We start from the raw sequence: 24249 nt of genomic DNA, 5'->3' as shown, positions 1-24249 counted from the left end.
AGTCAATTATAAGCCAATTGTAAGCCACACTGAACTCAAACTTGTTTGGGATAATGTGGGATATAAATGTCACAAACAAATAAATATCAAGTCAATTATAGTTTTTTTGTCACCGAAATTTGAATATTTTTCCAGTGTTGTCTTTTTTAAAAATAATACCTGTAAAGATCTGATTCAAGCAAAGTAAGTTGTCGAGCAATTTCTATAGGGTGCAGTGTAAGCAAGTCGAAAGTCTCAGTCTGTCCTGGTCGGCTTACATGCCACTCTATTGGAGGAGGTGAACTTTCAAAAGTAATATTGTGACTGGGTCCAATGGCTTGTGCCTCCTTTTTCCGCTGGATAATCTTTGTGATTGATTCCACCCATTTTTTCATAGCTTTACCTGAAATAAATATAATGACCTATATTATACCCAACTTTAGAATAAGGAAAGTAAGCAAGTTTGTTCTGTAACCCTATAATGCCCCAGTATTTTGCAATTGCTCATGCACAAATTTATATTTGCTCCAGAGCTGGTGTAAATGTGTGTAAAGGTAATCTAAGGGGGCTGATATTTAAGCCAGTTAACAAGGTAAGAGAGCCTCTTGCCCAGTTAACCGGTGCTGGGCAGGCCTCGAAGGAACATTCTGAGGCAATTATCTACCTAGTGCCACTGAATATCTTCACTAACCGCTAAAGCTGAAACCAGCTATTGTGTGGGCTATTGAGGAGTGGAGTTGGCATTTAATCAATAACAGTCCTATCTTTGGCCAGTTTAACAAGTTAAAGGCTGAATATTGGCACTTATCCAGTTTACTGCCAGCTATCCACAAACACTCAGATATTTAAGACCAGTGCCCAGACGTGGACTGGCATTGAATATCCAGGCATAATTTCTGCGACAGCGTCAGAGTTTTAATAAATCACTGACCGCTGCTGGCTGAATACTGACCCCCTACTGCGTACCCTTGTATTTTAAATATATGCATACATCACACCTCTGCCTCCGCTCCACCCAAACTATGCCCGCAGGAGCGCCTACAAGCAGCACACATGTAAGGAGGCATGATCTTTCTCTGTATCTATTTTCTCCATGCTTATATGTGCACACAATTTTATAAAATCCCTTTTCTAATGTAAAAATGGTTTTATGTATGGGAAAAAGCTTTATAAAATTACCTCTCCAAATTTACAGTTTCTATGTAGACTCTGGTATAAATGTACATAAAAATGTTGGATGAGCATTTTAAAATCAAGAATTTAGAAATGGGCTTCTGGCCTAATAGCCTAGTGGTCAAATATTCGACTATCATGTAAAAGATCTGGACTCCTACTCCTCTAGTAGTAGTGTTCTCAGTTCTGAATGTGGAAGTAAAGCAAGGTACTCCTTTTAGAATGGTTATAAAACAAACTAACAAGAACTTTAAAAAGCTGTGTAGTGGGTTTTTTGGGGTTTTTTAAAAATATCATTGTGGTCAACATTTGATTACAATTTGCTAAGACTACCCAGAAATATTACACAGAAGGGTAGCTTTAAAAAATAAACTTATGGACCATCAGAAAGCAAACACACACGCGTGAGCATTTGCATTTGACTTAGAGCATATGGCATCTCAGTTAATGCCTCCAGTACTCATCGGTCCAAAAGAATTTTTTTGTCTTTTTTTTTTTTAATTTCTTTATTTTATTTTTTTTTAGAAACGAATGCCCATAGTATATTTCCACAAACAGCTTCTTCAATGTCTGAATCACTAAAATTCTCAAAAACAAAATGGAAATCTGAATACAAAAAGCTGCCGCTCAGATACAGAGAAGACTACAACATAGCGCCATGTTTCACTTAGCTGCGTCAGGGAAGCATAGTAACAGAGCATATTCTTAGGCACCCATCGTTGACAGCAGGAATAAGTGCCTGAGAATATGCTCTAAGTTACTATGCTACCCTATCACCCCTTCCACTAGACAACTAGCTGCTTTAGAAGTGGTGAGAAATACATTTCCTAGAATGTACAGAACATGGTACAATGGGAGGCTGGGTGTGGTACCAATTACAGCTGAAAAGATTCAGAGTTATGGAGGATCAGGAGAAGTAAATAAGAGGGGAATTTGTTTTCTAAATGAATACTGACTTCTTTTCTATGAATTCACATGCTCAACTGGAGAACATATTTTGATACTGTGTTTTAACGTCTTACAGCATTTAGTCCATACTATACCTCGTACTGTCCCGATGAACTCTTCCAACTGCAGCAAAAGACTTTCATCTCTCTCAAAGTCATAGAAATGGTGTTCTACCCAGTGTCGACATACATTTAGAACACTACATTAGTAAAGGAAAATAACAAAAAAATTAACTACTAGGCTTGTCTTGATCAGAAAAAGGTTTTATAGTAAAAGATAAACAAGAAAGGGGGAGAGGATTGCCCTTCAATATACCATGTTGCACTCTCCACACAGTTTATTACATAAGATATAGAATAAAATAAGCAAAAAAAATACTAATAATCAGCTATAAATGCACAGAGTACACTACACAGAATGGATGAGAAGTACATGAGTATAAAGAAAATGTATAATACACTGAGTATCAACTTGGGGATGGGGGTGGCAAGGAGAACAACTTGCAATGAAGGTAAACCTTGGGGAAGGAATGCATGATTATAACAGGGGCAGACAGGGAAAACTGCTGTTTGATTTGTTTTAATTAGACTCCTGACGCAGGCCAGTTGGGCCAAAACACAGCTGTGTCGAGTCATATCACCTTTCAATAAAATTTTGAGTTTTACCTTTTTGTGTGTCGTCTTGAGTTTTTTTTACTCTTTTTGAATTTAATTTTTTATTTTTATCATTTTCTTATTTTTTATCTTATACTTGGATTTTTTTATTGTTTATGTTTTCCCTCCCCTTTTTTGGGGGTCATCTTCGCTGTTTTGTGTTATTGTTGATATGTACAGCCATTTCCTTGGTTAGTGGTGGCAAGTATTTCATCAAAGAATATGGTATCAACCTATTCTTGCACCCTAAATGCACTATCCTTCTCTTATCTATATTAAGTTGTCTGCTCATTTAAATATCTAAGTCATTTTGCTATATCACCACATTTTGCTGTGTATTTACAACACAAGAGTTTGGAATTTTGTCAGAAAATATGTGTGCATCTTCCTTAGATTATCATAGTTTACTCTTAGATTTTGGGCTAGATTTTGCCACTATTAATTGGATAATCTATTTTATTATTTAAGTTATGAGATTTTCAATGTGCTTATTTTACCATGTACTACTACTACTACTACTATTTAGCATTTCTATAGCGCTACAAGGCATACGCAGCGCTGCACAAACATAGAAGAAAGACAGTCCCTGCTCAAAGAGCTTACAATCTAATAGACAAAAAATAAATAAAGTAAGCACATCAAATCAATTAATGTGATCGGGAAGGAAGAGAGGAGGGTAGGTGGAGGCGAGTGGTTACGAGTCAAAAGCAATGTTAAAGAGGTGGGCTTTCAGTCTAGATTTAAAGGTGGCCAAGGATGGGGCAAGACGTAGGGGCTCAGGAAGTTTATTCCAGGCGTAGGGTGCAGCGAGACAGAAGGCGCGAAGTCTGGAGTTGGCAGTAGTGGAGAAGGGAACAGATAAGAAGGATTTATCCATGGAGCGGAGTGCACGGGAAGGGGTGTAGGGAAGGACGAGTGTGGAGAGATACTGGGGAGCAGCAGAGTGAATACATTTATAGGTTAGTAGAAGAAGTTTGAACAGGATGCGAAAACGGATAGGGAGCCAGTGAAGGGTCTTGAGGAGAGGGGGAGTATGAGTAAAGCGACCCTGGCGGAAGATGAGACGGGCAGCAGAGTTTTGAACCGACTGGAGAGGGGAGAGGTGACTAAGTGGGAGGCCAGCAAGAAGCAGATTGCAGTAGTCTAAACGAGAGGTGACAAGGGTGTGGATGAGGGTTTTGGTAGAGTGCTCGGAAAGAAAGGGGCGGATTTTACGGATGTTGTAAAGAAAGAAACGACAGGTCTTGGCGGTCTGCTGGATATGAGCAGAGAAGGAGAGAGAAGAGTCAAAGATGACCCCAAGGTTTCGAGCTGAGGAGACAGGGAGAATGAGAGAGCCATCAACAGAAATAGAAAACGGGGGGAGCGGGGAGGTGGGTTTGGGGGGGGAAAATGAGAAGCTCGGTTTTGGTCATATTTAATTTCAAGTGGCGTTGAGACATCCAGGCAGCAATGTCAGACAAGCACGCTGAAACTTTGGTTTGGATGCAAGGTGAGATATCAGGGGTAGAAAGGTAGATTTGGGAGTCATCAGCATAGAGGTGGTAGGAAAAGCCATGGGATGAGATTAATGAACCAAGGGAAGAAGTGTAGATAGAAAAGAGGAGGGGACCAAGAACAGAACCCTGAGGTACGCCGACAGGCAGAGGGATAGAGGTAGAAGAGGATCCACCAGAGTGAACACTAAAGGTGCGGAGGGAGAGGTAGGAAGAGAACCAGGAAAGGACAGAGTCCTGGAATCCAAGTATTTATTGTACTGCTGTATTATAAGTCATTTTAATACACTAGCTCCAGAAAGTGGGATATAAAGTCAGTAAATCAAGTCAAAGCACATTAAATAGTACTAATCCCAATATGAACTCCTTTGAAACACCACTTGTCATGTTATTCCAGGTACAGCCAACCCTTGATTTAATGGACCCCGATTATGGATAATTCAAAAGCAGCAGAATTCCAAAACAGTTTATAAATGAAAGACTAATGTTCTCGCATATAGCTTAAATTAGTGGTTTTTAACATGAAGACTGATTGTATTGCACTTCAAAATAAATAAAATGTAATATTTTTCAGACTTTTCAATTTAACAGATACCTCCCCCCCTCAATTAGTCCATTACTTTGAGGGTTGACTGTATAACATATCATTGTGATCCTCCAAAGCCTTCTATTTCACTTTGTAACTTGCAAATGTTATCCTTAAATCACATGTTTCTTAATCTTTAAATCAGTTCTTCATATGGATCTCTCTCTCTCTCTCACACAAACACACTAGTAAAATTCAAAGAAGTTACATCAATCAGGTTTTCCACACTAAGATTCTCAAAAACATCTGGTAAGATGATTGACAGGACTTGTTCCTAAATTCATAAAGATTTTTATTAAGCTACTAGTAAATGAGGCCCATATCTGACACAAATGAAACGGGCGCTAGCAAGGTTTTTGTCGGAGTGTGTGTGTGAGAGAGAGAGAGAGAGTGAATGTGTTCGTGACAGAGTGAGACTGCTGGGTGTGAGTGTGTCTGCTCTGTCTCCTGCCCGCCCTGCAGCCACCCAGTGATTCTCCTCTCTCCCCTGCTCCCCCTCCCGCCACCCAGCGAGTCTCCTCTGTCCCCCTCCAGCCACCCAGTGATTCTCCTCTCTTCCCGGCTCCCCCTCCAGCCACCCAGCGCTTGTCCTCCGTCCCCTGCCCCCCCTCCAGCCAACCACCGATTGTCCTCTCTCCCCTGCCCCCCCACACCCCAACCGATTGTCCTCTCTCCCCTGCCCGCCCTTCAGACACCCAGTGATTCTAGTTTTTCTTGTGGTCCCCCTTCAGCCACCCAGCAATTCTCCATTTTCCCTTGCACCCACCGATGCTCTTCTCTCCCTGGGCCGTGCCCCCCTTCCAGACACCCAGCGAATCTGCTGTCTCCCCTGCCGCATCGATTCGCCGCTGTGCACCCGCCCTCCTACCTGTGGTTGGTCAGCTGTTACGTGTGACGTGCATAGGGTGAGCGATGCGATTCGGTGTCATTGCTCCGTCCTCAACGTCATCACGTTGTGACGCGAGGGCGGGGCAGACACTCATGGGAAACGGCGATCTACACAACTACACACTACTTCCGGCTTCATTAGAACATTGGAGGTGTGTTTTATATAGAGAGATTCTCTTCCTCACTGTGAAATCATCATTTCTGTGCTAGCTACAGTATTTTCTAGGGAACAGATATTATATATTCATTGGTCTATAGTTGCCTGGCTCTATTTTAGATTTCTTTCAGAATACTAGCAGATATGGAACTGAACCTGTTAAAGATAGCTCCCAACTTGTGTCACTGTTCTGTTATCATATGAAGCTCTATATGATGTTCTAAAGAAATGTATAGCCATTTTTGCGGTTAAGATGCTACTTAGCTTGTTTTTACATCTTACTGACTACATTCAATACATGGTTTTCTATTCTGCAGTATGGTTTATTTTCCTCATTACTTGCATTATTGTATAACTAGTAAAAAAGGCCCGTTTCTGTTTGAAAGGAAAAGGGCGCTAGCAATGGTTTTTTTTTTTGTTTGTTTTTGGTAACTACAGAGTTGTTAGAAAAGTATTATAATGTCTCCATATTCTTCTCCTTCAAGCAAGCCCTTGCAGGAGTACTGGGGTGGGCAGTGAATCAAAATGTATATGTGTGTGAGAGTGTGGGTGTGACAGAGAGACTGATTGTGTGTGTGTGTTTGAGTGTGTGTCACAGTGACACACAGAGAGTGGAAAAGTGTGAGTTTGTGTGTGAGAGAAAGAGAGAGTCTGTGTGTGACACTGAGGTACAGTGTGCCACAGTATGTGTGTATGTGTGTGCATGACCCCCTAATACTGTCAGAAGTGCAGGTACCCCCACCCTTTGTGTTTTAAGTTCTGGGACCATAGCAGCGAGCCTGAGTGTATGTGTGAGTGTGTGTGAGAGAGTGTGTGTGATAGTGAGACACAGAGAGTGAAAGACTGGTTGCAAGTGAGAGAGAGCGGTTATGTGTGTGTGAGACTGTGTGTGTGTGTGCGTGCATGACCCCTTTCTTCTGTCTGAGGTGCAGGGTCGTTCCCTCCCTCCCCCCCCCCCCCCCCCCCCCCGTGTTTGGTTTTTCAGTTCCTTTTCCTTTTTTTAATCCAGCAATTGTGTGTGTGTTTGAAAGAGTGTGTGTCACAGTCAGACACAGAGAGTGAAAGAGTGTATGTGAGACAGAGATTGTGTCTGTGTGTGACACTGTGCTACAGTGTGCCAGAGTATGTGTCTGTGTGTGTTCATGACTCCCTCATTCCTTCGAAAGTGCAGGTACCCGCACCCTTTGTGTCTGAAGTTCTGTGACCAGAGGGGCGGGAGTGAGACAGAGTGTATGTGTATGTGTGAGACATGGTGTGTGTGACAGTGAGAAACAGAGATTTGTAGACTGGTTGTGTGTGAGAGAGAGCGTGAGTGTGTGTCTCCATATCCTTCCTTTAAGCTGTTGCAGGACCACAGGGGTGGGCATTGAAACAGTGTATGCCTGTGTGAGAATGTGGGTGTGACAGTGAGACAGAGTGTGTGTGTGTGTTCGAGAGAGTGTGTGTGTCACAGTGACACAGAGAGTGAAAGACTGTGTGTATGTGTGCATGGCCCCCTCCTTCTGTGTGAAGTGCAGTCCCCCCCTTTCTGTTAGTTTTTCCCCCTTCCCTCCTGTGAGTGGCAATGTAAGGGTGCCCCCCCCCCACCCGTGTTTCTGTTTTGAATTCTTTCTTTTATCCAGGGATTGTGCTCTCTTTACCATGCCCTCCATCTGCATAATTTTTCCTCTCCCCTTCCCTCCCATTCTGTTCTCTCACCCCCTCTCCATGTGTTTGTCTGTCTCCCCTTCAAGTTCCATGCCCCCTCCCTTAAAGTTTCTGCCCCCTTAATTGTACCTATTGGTTTACACGTTGCACTGCTGTCTGCAGGATCGGTGTCTGTGAACCTCATCCAGCTTGCCCTGTTGTTAGTGCTGCAGTATCAGGGCGGTTCAGGGCGGCTGTGAACCTCCTCCAGAGAAGACTGCAGTTGGTTTTATCTTCTTGCTTTGCTTTTTGTGAAGTCCCCTGTTGAGGCGGCTGGAGGCTGTTTCTTCACCTTTTTTTTTTGTTTTGTTAGTGTGGGTCCGTAGGGCTGCTGGAGGCTGTTTCTTCACGGTTTTTTGTTTGGTTAGTGTGTGTCCCGAAGGCTGCTGGAGGCTGTTTCTTCACTTGTGCTTTTTTTTTTTGCTTAGTGTTTATCCCGAAGGCTGCTGGAGGCTGTTTCTTCACTTTTTTGTTTGTTGGTGCGGGTTCGGATGGCAGTTCGGAGCGGCAGGTTCTGCAGGATAGCACTGTCAGGGCAGCGGTATTCTCCTCAGCTGGGCGGCAGTCTCGTGCTGTGCGAGCGTTCTGATGGCAGTTGTGGAGTTCGTTAGAGCAGGGCAGGTTCGGGAGTGCTTCTCGAGCCTTTTTTGTTTCACTTCTTTTTTTTTTTTTTTTTTTTGCGCGTGCCAGCAGCCAGTTCCTGCGATCAGCTGGGTCTGGTGACGTCATTGAGTTCGATGCTGCCTAACAGACCACCTCCATGCTGAGGGAGCCACGGTCCCAAGCACTTTAGAACTTTGGAGGTGAGTTTTATTATATAAGATATGTAAGTTTGTTTTTTGTTTTTTAATGTACACTGCCTTTTTGTTTTTAACCTTATTTTTACACAATTAATAAGCAATATAAACAAGTTTTACATTTGAAAGGAAAATAGGGCAATGCCACGAAAAAAAAATTAAACAAAAATTAAATCCACCAAGCAAAATAGTACTTTATACATTTAGCTCTAAAATTAAGGTCCACTATTCTGAGAGCAGAATGAGAGTTATAATAACAAGAAAAGAAAATAACAGCAGCAAAAATAAGCCAACTTAGCTCCAGCATATGTCAATTACAGTCCTTATTTGGAACTGACAGTTGAAGCTGACGATAGGGCCTTCTCAATTACAGAGGCAGAATCTTTATTACTGAGGAAAGAAACTAATTAAAATGGCTCAAAAATATACTTACAATTTTGATACCATACAGTACATTTACAGAGAATTTTGAGAGTAAACCTGGCCCCCAGTTGGAGCTCTCTAGGCCACATTAATAAGAACTGCCTTCTCCTTTTCTGAGTAGATTTAGCTACATCTGGATATACTCTTATCCGAAAACCCTAAACTTTGTATCCTATGTGTGAAAAACAATTTTACTGATTCTGATGCTAAAGTTGTAACCAAGGTAAATGACAGAAATGAAACAGACTGTTCTACTTCATTCAAACTATTTACAAAGAGATCTATGCCAGAAGAATCTTCACCAATCCCTCCTTTCCATATGGAAGGAATATAAAATATTCTCGTCACTTCAGGGAGTCATCAGCGATACCCAGAATATCAATCATATACTTTTTCAACATATCCTTTGCAGAAATTCCTTGAAAAACTAAAAAAATGGAGACCTTCCATTCTAAACAAATTTTCCAAAGATTCCAATTTCTTCTGAGTTAATAGTGTGTCTTTCGATAATGCTGCCTCCAAAGATTCACTTTTATCAACTTTAATTCTAAGGCTTCCAAATGTTTCCCTTGGCTGGACATAGCAACTGCATGCTCAGATACTGATTCAGAGAGACTGACCACTTTTTCACAGAACCAAATCTTATAGATAGGACAAGTTATCAACTGAAGACCACAAAGTTTCAAGGGTGACCCCTTTAGGTCTCTGGATCAATAAAAATGAAGTTTGTACATTAAAGTTCAAACTATCAGAGACATTAACTGCTTCAAAGGAAGTAATTAATCTGTGGCTCAGAGGAGAATGTGTTGCTGGCATGCCAGAGATGTGAAAAAGACACTACCGTCGCTCTGCTAGGTATTCCAAAGCAGGGCAGCCAGAAGAAGGGGAAGGCTAGATGGGGTTGGGGGAGATGGGAGTAGAGAGAAAGGAGATGCTGGGCTGTAGGGTGGGCTAGCGCTGACTATCAGTTGGCGCCCGCCCACCCCCTGCAAACTATCAGTTTGCAGTGGGGTGCACCAGAGACCCTAGCACCAGCCCTGGTGGGTTCCCAGGGATATCATCATCTGCATGATTGATTTTACCATAAAGGAGCAGACAGCTGAATGAATGAAGCAGATGAGAACCTTTCTCTGGGAGGGACACAAGGCCTTAGTTTTGGCAGACCTGGCAGTGGCGACTTTACAAAAGAAACAGGAATTCAGAGAGGTAACTTCTAAGTTTCAGAGTGAGAAGATAAGGTGCTAGTGGCTCTTTCTATTTATTCTGGTTTATACCATAAAGGGGTCACTTGAAAAGGTGGTATGACCAAATGTAAGAACTACAGGCGAAATCAGCCTATTACCAGTTATTAGAAAAATATTTTCTAAAATAATCAGAGCCTGCCTACAGACAATGTGGGAAATCAATACTCAAGAGGAGCAATGTGGCTTCAGACCAGGCTAGGCTGTATAGGTCAACTCTTTTCTATTAGACAAATATTTGAAGAGAAGATGTGGAAAAAGAACCGCTGCATTATTCATTGACTTCAAAAGCACTTTCAACAGCGTCCATATGGAATCTTTGGGTGATTGGAATCTCACAGAAATTGGTGCATATTATTTTTGCCTTCTATGCACGTTTACGCTGCAGTGTGTACATTACAAAAAATCCAACAGCTTCATTGCCCAGATAGGTGTAAGACAAGAAAATAAGTTATCTGTAGTAGGTGTTCTCCAAGGTCAGCAGGCCAATTATTCTCACAACTGGGTGACATCATCCGACAGAGCCCGATGCGGATGCTGCATAGCATACTGTCAATTTAAAAGGATTCTGGCAGCATCCCACCAAGCATGAGCAGGTGCCTTCCTACTCGACATGCAAGCATATGACCAGCATATAACACAGCTGGAAAAGACACCTCCAAGGGGAGAAGGGAGGGTTTATGAGAATAATTGGCCTCCTGGCCTCAGAGAACACCTGCTACAGATAAATAACTTTGCTTTCTCCGAGGACATGCAGGCAATAATATTCTCATAATTGGAAATCCCTAGCTACCAGGCTCACCCAAAAAAAACAAAACAGGAGGGACTTGCAACGGCAAGGCCTAAGAAACCAATCAAACTGAAACCATATACAGACTGATTGTGAAGGTGCAGTCTGGAACAGAAATAATTGCCTAGGAGGGTGGAGTTGGATTTTACACACCAGATTTCTGCAGCACTATCCGACCAAACTGGCTATCACATCAGGTATTCTGTTCAAGGCAGTAGTCAGATGTGATTGTGTGTACCGAGGACAACATTGCAGCCTTGTAGAGCTCCTCAATAGAGGCTGATCTTAAGGTGGGCTACCGCTGCCACCATGGCTCTGACATTGTGAGCCATGGAAGCGAAAGAGATGCAATCTGCCAGCCAACTGGATAAAGTGTGCTTGCCAATAGATACTCCCATTCTGTTTGGATTAAAAGAAAACAAAAAGCTGGGTGGACTGTCAATGGGCTTTAGTCCACTTCAGATAGGAGGCTAAGGCTTGCTTGCAATCCAAGGTGTGCAAGTACACGTTTGCCAGGGTGGGCATAGAGCTTTGGGAGGAATGGGGAGAGGATGATTGACTGGTTAAGACAGAACTTAGACACCACCTTAGGAAGAAGCTTAGGGTGCGCGTGGAGAACTACTTTGTTATGAATAAACTTTGTGTAAGGTGGATCCACTACTAGGGTCTGAAGTTCATTGAGCCTACGAGCTGAAGTGACTGCCACCAAAAATAAGACCTGGAAAGGTCAGGTACTTCTGATGACAGGAATCAAGTGGCTCAAAAGGAGCTTTCATCAGGTGGGTGAGGATGATGCTGATGTTTGCTAGGAGGCTTTGTCAACAGCAAACTTACATGAAGCAAGCAACTCACTCTGGGAGCTTTAAAAGTTATGCTGAGTTCTGAGGCGCTATTCACCACTGCCATTACTCTTCTGCAATTATTGGCGTATAAGGAACTTTTTGAATTAACATCCTAACTTTGACCATCTGTGAAGTGAAGGGAGGTCTCAGCATGTGGGAAGATGTACCCTTGATATCATTCCGTGAGTTGTAAAGGTCATGCTGAGTCATGAGATATTGAGCCGAAGAGGTGTGCCAAATGGGCCCCTTTGTATGCAACTTCAGATGCTCTTCGGATGCAATGCTGTTGGGTTTTCTTTGTTTGTATTTTACTGGTTTTAACCCACGGTTCATTTAAACTGGAAACTGTAAGTTAATTCGTTTTTTTTGTTTGGGATCTGTGTTGGTTATATGTTATTTAGGAAGTATTGGTTTCTGCTTTTTTCCCCTGATTCTGTTGGGGCTAGCATTAATAGGGAAGAGACTTCAGGAATAGTTGGTGGTTTGATTCCTACTCTAATAACTACTGCATATTTGAACTCTAGCAGTTATAAGCAACAGGGCATTTCTAGACAAGTCAATAGAGTCAATGTGATTGACTGTATGTCTCTATCTTGTAATATTCCTGAAGTTATTTGTGGCAATAAAAATGATAAACACACCTTACTAACTTGATTACAATTTTTAATGATTTTAAGTTCCCAAAGGGAAAATTAGGTTCTTACCTTGGTAATTTTCTTTCCTTTAGTCATAGCAGATGAATCCATTACAAATGGGTTGTGCCCACCTACCAGCAGGGGGAGATAGAAAGCACTGAAAACCATAGTGCCTCTTGGCCAGCTGTCGCGTTCTCGAGGGCCTTGGCATTCTGTCAGGTCCTCGAGGCAGGACTGGAGTTCGTGAGCCCTTAGGCCACTGCCGAGGAGCGGCAGCGGCAGGCAAGACCACCTCGGGACTGGAAACACAGAAGAGCAGTACTGGAACTCTGGACTGGAGTAGTACAAGACAGGCAACTAGAACAGATGAGACAGGAACAGCTTCACCTGCACTTAGCCACCGTTCCTCCGGAGTTGAGCTCCGAAGTGCAGGTGGCCGGCAGGACTTGCAGGATAAGGCAGGAACTGAAGATCCAGAGGACCCACCCTGGGTCTAAGAAACACGAGGGAGACCAGACTGGGAACTAAACACAGTGTGCTGCTGCACAGCCACTAGCAAGACCCAGACCAAGGAACACAAGGCGTACAGAAGCTAGCAGGAGCAAGGACTAGGGCAGCAACACACTAGGCAGAACGGGAATCCGGGAATACCCACAGGGTAAACCCTCTAGCTAGGTGGAGACAGGATACAGGAATAATCACCCAGGAACACACACTAGCCAGACAGATACAGGATATACCCTCAGGATATACAAGCAGGGTAGGCACACAGGCAAGGCAAGGAAGGGTTCAGGGTAAAGAGAGCAAACCAGGAATAACAGGCCAAGGGTCTTGGGCAGGCAGCACAGCAAACAGAGTAACCAGGAAGAACAGGCCAAGGGTCTGAAGCCACAGCCGTTCCACCCCCTGACTGGGGAACCCACAAAGGCTGAGGCTTCACATACAGACAGAGAACAAACCCGGACAAAGGCTTCACCCCAACCCAGGGTAAGCCAGGAACAGAGGCTTCACCCCAACACAGGGTAAGCCTGGAGAAGAGGCTTCACCCCAAACTCAGGGTAAGCCAGGAACAGAGGCTTCACCCCAAACACAGGGACCCGCAGTCCACAGACAGACAGTGGCAAGGAAGACTCCCACGGAAGGACAACAGAGACACAGACACAGAAAGAAACTGGGCTGGAACCCAGAGAGAGGCTAAGCAGTAGTGCAGCAGACACTTACTAACCTGACCTGGCCTAAGAGCATAACACATGCAAAGGCCCTGACTGCCAGCACAGCACTTCCTTGTGAAGGCTCTCACTGATGAGTCACCAGCAGTAGGACAGAAGCAGGAAGTACACTGACCCCAAAGAGAGGCTTGACACACATAGGAAGTGAGCCCACAGGAAAGACAAGCAGGAGCCATCTTGGAAGCTGGCACAGAGCCGGTGGCAGCCATCTTAGATGCTGGCTCCCCAGAGAGGCATAGCACACACAGGTGAGGTCTAGTGAAGCAATCAGCACACAGAGCCAGAGACAAGACTAACACAAAGACAGACAGAAGCCAGCAGAGCTGCTGACCCCCAGAAAGAAGGTAAGGCTGAGGGTGGTCACGGCCACAGACGTGACACCAGCTAGCTCCATCTGCCTCTCAGTATTTGAGGCTTCCAAAGCAGTGTTACACCGCAAAGTAGAATAACATGAACTTTCCTCACAGCGAACGAATGCCCCAGAACAGGAGCAGTAATTCAAAGGAGGGATGAACTCAACCTCCTGTAACAGAACAGAAATCCTGAAGACTGTTTTCCAACTTCTCCCAATGAAGGAACATATCTACAGGAAAAACTGAACCCAAAACAGCATTAATCAATCACTCAAACAATCAATCAATCAGGGAGGGCTCATGGATTCATCTGCTATGACTAAAGGAAAGAAAATTACCAGGGTAAGAACCTAATTTTCCCTTCCTTGTCATCAAGCAGATGAATCCATTACGAATGGGATGTATCAAAGCAATCCCTAGATAGGGTGGGAACAGGCCACACCACGCGCCAGCACTTGTGCTCCAAAATGCGCATCCCTCCTGGCAGCCACATCCAGCCTGTAATGTCGGGCAAATGAGAGCTTAGAAGCCCATGTCGCTGCACTGCATATCTTTAGACGAGAGAGTGCTCCAGTTTCAGCCCAAGAAGAGGAAATCGCTCTTGTGGAATGTGCCTTAAAGGCTTCAGGCGGAGGCCGGCCAGACAGCAGATATACTGAAGAAAAAAAAAAAAAGCTTCTTTGAGCCAGCGGGCTACAGTGGCTTTAGATGCTGGAGACCCTCTGCGAGGACCTGACAACAAAACAAAAAGGTGATCAGAGGTCCTGAACGCATTTGACTTGCGCAGATATTGCAACAGGGACCTTCGCACATCTAGAAGGTGCAAATGCCCAAAAGATTCCGGAAACTCCTCTCTAGAAAAGGAGGGCAGGAAAATAGGCTGGTTTAGGTGAAACGCTGAAACCACCTTAGGCGGAAAGAAAGGCACTGTACGTACCATAACTCCGGACTCTGAGAACTGCAGAAATGGGTCTTGACAGGACAGCGCCTGGAGCTCAGACACCCGTCTCGCTGAAGTAATGGCCACCAAAAAGACCGTTTTTAGGGTCACATCCTTCTCCGAAGCTCGCCTAAGCGGCTCGAAGGGTGAACACTGAAGGGCCTTTAAAACTAACCCCAGGTTCCAGGCTGGACACGGAACCCGCACGGGAGGACGGAGCCGAAGCACCCCTCTAAGAAACTGTGCCACATCCAGATAAGCAGCCAGGGAGAGGCCAGCACCTTCCCCCGAAAACATGCTAAGGTTGCCACTTGAACATGCAGGGAATTATAGGTCAAGCCTTTTTGTAAACCATCCTGCAAAAAGTCAAGTATCAGCGAGACAGAAGCCCGCATGGGTGTAATCGCTTTAGCAGCACACCAAGCCTCAAACTGGCGCCAAATCCGAGCATAGGCAACGGAAGTGGAACACTTGCGAGCCTGAAGCAGAGTGGCGATGAACTTGTTGGAATAGCCCTTGTCTCTCAATTGTGCCCTCTCAATAGCCATGCCGTAAGACCAAAGCGGCAGCGGCCTCCATGGTTACCGGTCCCTTTGACAACAAGTTCAGTACCAGAGGCAAAGGAAGGGGAGCCTCCACCAGCATCCGCCGGAGGTCCGCATACCATGGCCGCCTGGGCCAATCCAGGGCAATGAGAACCACCTCTCCTTGATGAAGCCAAATCTGCAGGAGTACTCGCCCTATCAAGGGCCAAGGAGGGAACACATACAGGAGGCCCTGAGGCCAGGGTTGAGCCAAGGCATCCAACCCCGCCGAGCGAGGATCTCTCCGTCTGCTGTAAAAGCATGGGACTTTGGCATTTGCGCTTGATGCCATAAGATCCGCTACGGGCGTCCCCCCATTTGGCACAGATCTGAAGGAACACTTCGTCTGCCAGTTCCCACTCCGCTGGGTCGATTTGATGCCTGCTTAGAAAATCGGCTTGCACATTGCTCTGACCTGCAATGTGAGCTGCTGACAGAAACTGCAGATGTAGCTCGGCCCAGTGGCATATCTGAGCGGCCTCTGCGGCCAGTGCTTGACACTGAGTGCTGCCTTGTCGATTTATGTAGGCCACCGCTGTCGTGTTGTCCGACAGAACTCTGACAGCCTGTCTCTTCAGGGTCATGTGAAAGGCCAGAAGCGCCTGGAATATCGCTTTAAAACTCCAAACGATTGATGGACCACTCCGACTCCTCAGATGTCCAGAGAACCTGGGCATGCCTTCCCTGGCAATGTGCTCCCCAGCCCTTCAGGTTGGCATCTGTTACCAACAGGCACAAATCGGGGAGCGCTAGCGGCATTCCTCGCTGCAGCTTGCTGTCTGAGAGCCACCACTCCATACTGAGTCGGGCCGCAGGGAGCTACGTGAGTCTGCGCTGGTAATCCTGAGAAATTGGAGACCATCGTTGAAACAGGGAACACTGCAGAGGTCTCAGGTGCGCTCTCGCCCATGGCACCACTTCCAAGGTGGCCGTCATTGACCCCAACAGCTGGACTATGTCCCAAGCTTGCGGGCAAGGCATCCTCAGGAGCAGACGGACCTGGTTCTGAAGCTTGCACCGCCTTTGCTCGGGTAGAAAGACAAACCCCGAGGCTGTGTCAAACCGGACCCCCAAATATTCTAGAGATTGAGAGAGGGTCAGGTGACTTTTGGGTATATTGATGACCCAGCCCAGAGATTGAAGTACTGAGACCACTCTGGCTGTTACATGATGACTCTCTTCTGCAGAGTCCGCTCTGATGAGCCAGTCGTCGAGGTACGGGTGAACCCGGATACCCTCTCGCCTGAGAAAGGCAGCTACTACCACCATTACCTTGGAAAAGGTTCGAGGAGCTGTGGCGAGGCCAAAAGGCAAGGCCCGAAACTGGAAATGTTTTCCCAACACCGCAAACCGGAGAAACCGTTGGTGCGGGGGCCAAATAGGAATGTGGAAGTAGGCTTCTTTCAGGGCCAGAGACGTGAGAAACTCTCCTGGCTGTACCACCGCCATGACGAAGCGCAGCGTTTCCATGCGAAAATGCCGCACTCTCAGTGACTTGTTGACTTCCTTTAAGTCGAGTATGGGCCGAAAAGACCCTCCTTTTCGCGGCACCACAAAGTAAATGGAGTAACGGCTGTAGCCGAGCTCGGCGGGAGGCACAGGGACCACCGCCCCAAGGTGCAACAAGCCTTGCAAGGTCTCCTCTACCGCCGCCCGTTTGACGGCAGAGCCGCATTGGGACTCCACAAACACGTCTCTCACCGGGGCATTGAATTCTAATCTGTAGCCATCTCTGATCAGGTCCAAAACCCACTGATCTGAGGTAATCTTGACCCATTCCTCGAGAAAGAGGGAAAAACTTCCTCCAACTGCAGGAATCGAGGAGTGGGCCGGCGCACCATCATTGAAGGGTCGCCCATGAACTCCAGGCTTTGAGCCGGCCGCTGCGGAACGTTTGTCCGAGCGAAAGGAGTTCCTCTGCTGAAAGCGGGCATGTGAAGTAAACCCAGCAGAACGCCCCGGGCAGTACCTTCGAGCTTCACGGAAGCGAGGTCTGGATTGGAAGAAGGCCGCAGCCTATCCTCGGGTATGCACTGGGGTTTAGCATCCCCCAGGCCCTTGACAATTTTCTCCAACTCCTCACCAAATAGGAGAAGGCCCTGGAAGGGCAACTTCACCAACCTTTGCTTAGAGGCCATGTCAGCCACCCAATGCCGTAGCCATAGAAGGCGGCAAGCGGCCACTGCCACAGCGATCTGTTTAGCTGAAGCTCTGACCAAATCATAGAGGGCGTCAGCCAAAAATGACAAGGCCGACAACATCCGCGGTGCCACCTCCGCAAGGGGCTCCGCTCCATCTCCGGGCTGTTCCACTGCCTGTTGCAACCAAGCAAGGCACGCTTGAGCAGCATAACAACTGCACACAGATGCCCGTAAGGCTAGGCCTGAAATCGCAAAGGGCCGTTTCATTGCTGATTCCAGACGTCGGTCCTGCATGTCCTTCAGGGCAACCCCTCCCTTTAATGGGAAGGTAGTCTTCTTCATCACAGCCGTGACTAGGGCATCCACTTTAGGCACGGCCAAGCATGCCAACTGCTCCTCACTGAGAGGGTATAAGTGCCCCATTGCCCTGGCAACTTTCAAAGGCCCCTCAGGGTCAGCCCATTGAGCCGAAATAAGCTCTTGGATGGAGTCATGCAAAGGAAAGGCTCGAGCAGGCTTCTTAGTACTTGCCATCCTCGGATTACCAGAGGAGGCTTTGCCCATCACAGAATCTTCAATAGAGAGGGCCTGGAGGGCATCAGAAATAAGCACTGGCAGCTCCTCGCGGTGGAAAATCCTAACCGCAGTGGGATCATCTGGATCCAGTGGCAATCCTACACCTTCCTCTGGCTCTTCGGACCACGAAGGCCTGCCAGACCCCTCAGAATCCCCACAGCCCGACCACAGGGGAGGAGGGAGGGGGTGCGCCACTTTCTGAAGGGGAATTGACCCTGCTGAGCTTGTCTTGCAGCCAGCTGTCTGGGGAAAAAACGCCTGATGGCAATCTTGGGCCGGACTCCACCGGAGGTGAACCAGGTATCAACGCAGAATCAGACTCCTGCGGCAGAGCTCTTTTTAACATCAACGCTTTATGTAAAAGCAACACAAACTCAGGGGAGAAAGGCTCACCCTGGCCTCCTGGTTCCAATCTGGGGTAAGCAGCTCCTCTGGTAGCCTCCATCCAAGGCTCCTCTCCAGCCTAAGACCCCTCCGCACCTGCGGGGTCGAGCCATGCGGCGCCCACTGCCAGCTCCACCGAGCGGGAAGAAACATGGCTCGCCATGCTCGGGCCGGCCCTGACGTCTGAAGAGCACGATTTACAGAGCCTCGCTGCGGATCTGCGCTTGCCACAACGTGAACAGCGCTTAACAACCTCCGTAGCCATCGCCGAAAACGGCGGAAAATTCAAAATGGCGGATTCGTGCCAAAAAAACATCCCGATCACAGGCCCTCCCCGGAGGAGCTACAAGACTCTCTTACCTCACCAGACCGAGTCCCAGAGATCCGGTCATGCTGCACAGACAGAAGAAAGCCTCAGAATTGCAGCGCTAAAAAGCACGTCACCTTTTTTTTTTTTTTGAAACGCTGCGAGGAAAGTTAGAGGCAACAGCTACAGAGGCACTCCGGAGGTTCAGGAGTGTGGGAAAGGCAGGGAAAGGACAAACCAATGTGCCTGCATCCAAAGAGAAGAGTGTGGGAAAGGCAGGGACAGGGCAAACCTATATGCCTGCATCCACATCGGGGGCCGGGTAAGGCAGGGAAAGGGCAAACCTATGTGCCTTTAAAGTGGGCACCACCAGCCACAACACCCCTGCTACAACTGGCCAAAGCACAGGAGTCACCCCAGGCAGATTTCTGAAGGAGCTGAATAAGCTGCGTCCAACCCTGCTGGGGAGACAGAGAATACTGAGAGGCAGATGGAGCTAGCTGGCCAAGAGGCACTATGGTTTTCAGTGCTCTATATCTCCCCCTGCTGGTAGGTGGACACAACCCATTCATAATGGATTCATCTGCTTGATGACAAGGAATGAATCATCTGCATAAGGTAATATAAAAAAACTCGTCACCCCAAAAATAATCACCTAAAGAACTCAAGTATATATTGAAAAGAGAAGGAGAGAGCGGCGAACCCTGCAGAACACAGCAACCAGGGTTCCAACTAGAAGATTTTCCACCTCTTCCCTTAACACTAAGTTCTATTCCTCAAAAATTTCTCAAACCATCCAGAAATACCCAATTTGTTCAATTTAAAGAGAAAGGGGGAAAGGGAAATGGAACTTGATATTCTGCCTTTCTGAGGTTTTTGGCAACTTCATTCAAAGCGGTTTACATATATTCAGGTACCTATTTTGTACCAGGGGCAATGGAGGGTTAAGTGACTTGCCCAGAGAACAACAGAATGATCCACAGCATCAAATGCTGCTGTTATTAAACTGCAGCAAAATAGCCGGTTTTCCCTCACCAAGAGTATGTCTTATTTCAGTCAGTCATAAGAACCAAAAGCAGTGTTTTTGTGCTATGATAAGGTCTAAAACCATAGTGCATTTTGTAGAATATATTACGTCTCCAAAAATCCATGAAACATAGTAACATAGTAGATGACGGCAGAAAAAGACCTGCACGGTCCATCCAGTCTGCCCAACAAGACAACTCATGTGTGCTACTTTTGTGTATACCCTACTTTGATTTGTACCTGTGCTCTTCAGGGCATAGACCGTATAAGTCTGCCCAGCTCTAGCCCCGCCTCCCACCACTGGCTCTGGCACAGACCGTATAAGTGTGCCCCGCACTATCCCCGCCTCCCAACCTCCAGCCCCGCCTCCCACTACCGGCTCTGCTATCCAATCTCGGAAGTTTCTCATTTACTAAAACGTATGAGTAGCCATACTGGGTCAGACCCAGGGCTTTTTTTGTGGGGGTACTTGGGGGTACTGAGTACCGGCACCTTTTCCATTGTCTGCTAAAATTGACCCAAGGACCCCAAGTTTTAATGAAAGAGCTCAGGCTCTACACACCAATTCTGCCTTGTCATAGGTTCTGTGACTGGTTGCAGGGGGCCTGGCTATTGTGGGGTGGATCCCTCAGTGATCACCCCACCCTTGAAGGGTGGCCTAGCATTTGAGTACAGGCACCTTTTTTGCTAGAAAAGATGCACTGGTCAGACCAATGGTCCATCTAGCCCAGTATCCTGTTTCCAACAGTGGCCAAGCCAGGTCACAAGTACCTGACAGAAACCCAAATCATGGCAACTCCAAAAGTTTAGTCATCCAGTGGATACTTGCCACAAGCCGATAATTATCAAATCTCCACTAGAGGATTTAAGCATGGGAGTTAAAACAATTTCAGATAATGACTGCAGATAATCACCTTCTTCTAATACCCCATTTATCAATTCTGTCAACCACTGAAGAACTTTTGCCGGAATATCACGTGACAAATAAGATGGGCATATGTCCAAAATACAACCCTTCTCTGATAACCTAAGAAGAAATTTATGAACAGAAACAGATGTTATTCTTTTAACTTTCCCAATGTCTATCTATCATTTGCTTGATACCAACTACCAACTCTTATAGAAGGATTCAAATTTACCAGTTGATTAAAGCTGATCTGCATAAAAGACTGTCTAATTTTGTTTACTTTATCCTGAAAATATTCTAAGTTTTCTGCATTAGGTTGTAAAGATTTAAAATCATAAGTAAAGAATCAGTATTGGTTAATTTTGTTTGTGATGCTCACCGCAGCTGTACAGGCTGTACATATTCTTTTCTAAATCTTTTCAGTTCTGCACTTAGAGGCTGGTCTCCATTCTCCATTGCTATTCGATCAGCTTCATTCGGTTCTGGTTCTGGAATTGCGAATCTAACCAAAACAAATTTAGAAAACATAAATGGCAAGCACACCAAAGTACACCAATTTCTGAAACTGGATCTATTAAGCTATTTTTGAAGGAAGTTATTTATTTTATACATTTATAGACTGCTTAAATCAAAGTATAAGAACAGCTATACTGTCAGACCAATGGTCCATCTAGCCCAGTATCCTGCTTCCAGCAGTGACCAATTCAGGTCACTAATTGGCAGAAACCCAATTAGTGGTGCTATTCCATGCTACCAATCCCTGGGAAGCAGTGGCTTTCCCCATATCCATCTCAATAACAAATAATGAACTTTTCCTCCAGACACATGTCCAAACCTGTTTTTAAACTCTTGACAGGCTAACCATTGTTACCACACCCTCCGGCAACAAGTTCCAGTGCTTAATTATTCTCTGAGTGAAAAAATATTTCCTCCTATTTGTTTTAAAAGCATTTCCATACAATTTCAATGAGTGTCCTCTGGTCTTTGTACTTTTTGAATGAGTGAAAAATTGATTCACCTTCACCTGCTCCACACCACTCACGATCTTGTAGACCTCAATCATATTCCCTCTCAGCCGTCTCTTTTCCAAGCTGAAGAGCCCCTAACATCTTTAGCCTTTCCACATATGGGAGCACTTCCACTCCCTCTATCAAAATAGATATAGCACCAACAATAAAATCAATAAAAAACATGGAACACATATACTACCATTGATGTCTCATATCTATGACTTGCATCTGAACTGCGCCACTGTAACAATCATCTTTACATAAATGCTTCCACAAACAGAGAAGTCTTAAATAACCACAAACTGCAAAATTTCAGAGCACAATTTCAATTGGCCTTTTAAAGTGTTCCATAGCTGTACCCCAGCCACAGAAAAAGCGGCAGATCTGGTCTCACAATATCTTGTGTGGGACACCACATCAGATGACAAATACATTGTTGTCTCAGACCATGAACTCCTAACAGGACGATACACAACAAAACTATCTTTTTTTTTTTATTTTAAATTTCTTTATTGTATTTTAACATAATAAATACATCCATTCTGAATTGCAGATGTGAACATGTATACATCTTAATAACCTCTTCTTCCATAACAAAGTTCGCTAAACCAACTCTTAACATCCCCTCTCCCACTCCTCCCCCCCTGCCCCCACCTCCCCACTTAAGGTGATGATGTACAAGAGTCTTTCATCTGTTCATATGGTTGCCAAATTTGTTGAAACCTGTGTAAGTGACCTTTTCTCAATGCTGTCAGTTTCGACATCTGGTACAAGTAATCAAGTCTAATTTTTACAGCTTGAATTTGTGGCATCTCTATCTGCTTCCAAGCCCTTGCTACTGTCAATTTAGCTGCTGCAAAGATCTGGCTCGCCATTTTATGCTGTGTCTTACATTTTCCCAGGCGGAAATGCAGCAGACAGTATTCCGCCTGGTTAGGATAATCTATCTTTGTTACTTGGTATACCATTTTTCGGATCTGCGTCCAAAATCTCTGTATCTTGGGGCATTCCCACCATATGTGCCTCTTATACCACATTCTCTCCAGCAGTTCGCTGATACCTTAGGGCAGTGATGGCGAACCTTTCAGAGACCGAGTGCCCAAACAGCAACCCAAAATCTAATTACTCATCACGAAGTGCCGGTACAGCACCCATAGCATCCACCTTTTTTTTTACAGTCCCTCCCTCTACCCATCCACACATACCATTCACTTTTTTTCTTTTTTTTACAGCACCCTCAGCATCCACACTAAAAACAAATAAAATAGCACAATATTTGTCACTTATCACTCTTTCTGTATAAGACTGCTCAAGACACCCAGATTTCTACACACCTGTCCCTAAAATTTAGATCAGATGGTAAAATATGCAATTTTGAATTGAATTTTCCTGCTTTACTGTGCTATTTGTTTTAGGGGCCCTTTTACTAAAGGGTTGCCACACGGCAACCCGGAACTACCAGCACGCACAATTTCTGGCACTAGCAGAAATATTCAAAAAATATTTCCAAATGGGGTTACCTGGCAGTAATTGAGCAGACCTGCTTGCTGTTCAGTAACTGGCAGGTAAGAGCAGGAGTCCTTACCACCACCTCAGTGGGTGGCGGTAAGTGCTCCCCCCAAAATGGCCACACAGCAAGTGCGAACTTACCACATGGCCATTTCATTTGTGGCTATTTTCACCAGCTGCAGTAAAAGGGGTCCCTGGCACACGACAAAAATGGCCGCCGTTGCTAGTGCAGGGCCCCTTTTACCACAGCTTAGTAAAAGGGCCCCCTTAGTCAGGGCCGTGCTAACACGGTAAGCCAGGTAAGCATGGCAGGGGGGCGCTTCCCTCTGGGGGGCACCGCCGCACCATGCTCACCTCAAGGAAATGACGTCAGAAGAAGGCGAACACAGCGAAGGGAAGGCTAGAGACATCAGGAGCGCCGCCTCCTTCCCTGACGCTGCGCCACCACGGAGGTAAATTTAAAAAGAAAAAAAAGAAAAGGGATGTTGAGGGGAGAGAAGAGGGCGGGCAGTTGAACAATGGGAGCGGGAGGGCAGGGGAGAGACGAGAGCATGGATGCGAAGGGGGGGGGGGAGAGAAGAGGGCGGGCCAGGCTGGGACATGGGAGCGAGAGGAGAGAGAGGAGCATGGATGCGAGGGGGGGTCATGGAAGGGAGAGAGGGGAATTGCTGGATAGGGATGAATGGAGGGGGCAGGGGACAGAGGAGCATGGATGGGAGGGCAGGGCTCAGGGAGAGAGGGAATGAATGGAGGGGCAGGGGACAGAGGAGCACGGATGGGAGGGCAGGGCTCAGGGAGAGAGGAGAAATTGCTGGATAGGATGAATGGAGGGGGCAGGGGACAGAGGAGCATGGATGGGCATGGATTGGGAGGGCAGGGCTCAGGGAGAGAGGGGAATTGCTGGATAGGGATGAATGGAGGGGACAGATGGGCATGGATGGATATGGATTGCAGGGAAGGGCTCAGGGAGAGAGGGGAATTGCTGGATA

General features: G+C 46.0%; 1 protein-coding gene across 2 annotated transcripts in view; it reads right to left on the bottom strand.

The window, feature by feature from the left end:
- Window positions 1–24249, bottom strand: part of SOS1 (SOS Ras/Rac guanine nucleotide exchange factor 1) — a 322749-nt gene that overhangs the window by 97515 nt on the left and 200985 nt on the right. For both annotated transcript variants that reach the window (XM_030195899.1, XM_030195900.1), the window contains exons 12-14: window positions 21121–21243; window positions 2196–2299; window positions 160–382 (exon numbers count right to left, since the gene is read on the bottom strand). In XM_030195899.1, coding sequence (XP_030051759.1) covers window positions 160–382; window positions 2196–2299; window positions 21121–21243 — 450 coding nt within the window. The remainder of the gene's footprint in view (window positions 1–159; window positions 383–2195; window positions 2300–21120; window positions 21244–24249) is intronic.

This window comes from Microcaecilia unicolor, chromosome 3, assembly GCF_901765095.1.
Source record: "Microcaecilia unicolor chromosome 3, aMicUni1.1, whole genome shotgun sequence".
NCBI lineage: Eukaryota > Metazoa > Chordata > Amphibia > Gymnophiona > Siphonopidae > Microcaecilia > Microcaecilia unicolor.
This window is presented reverse-complemented; position numbering and strand designations above follow the sequence as displayed.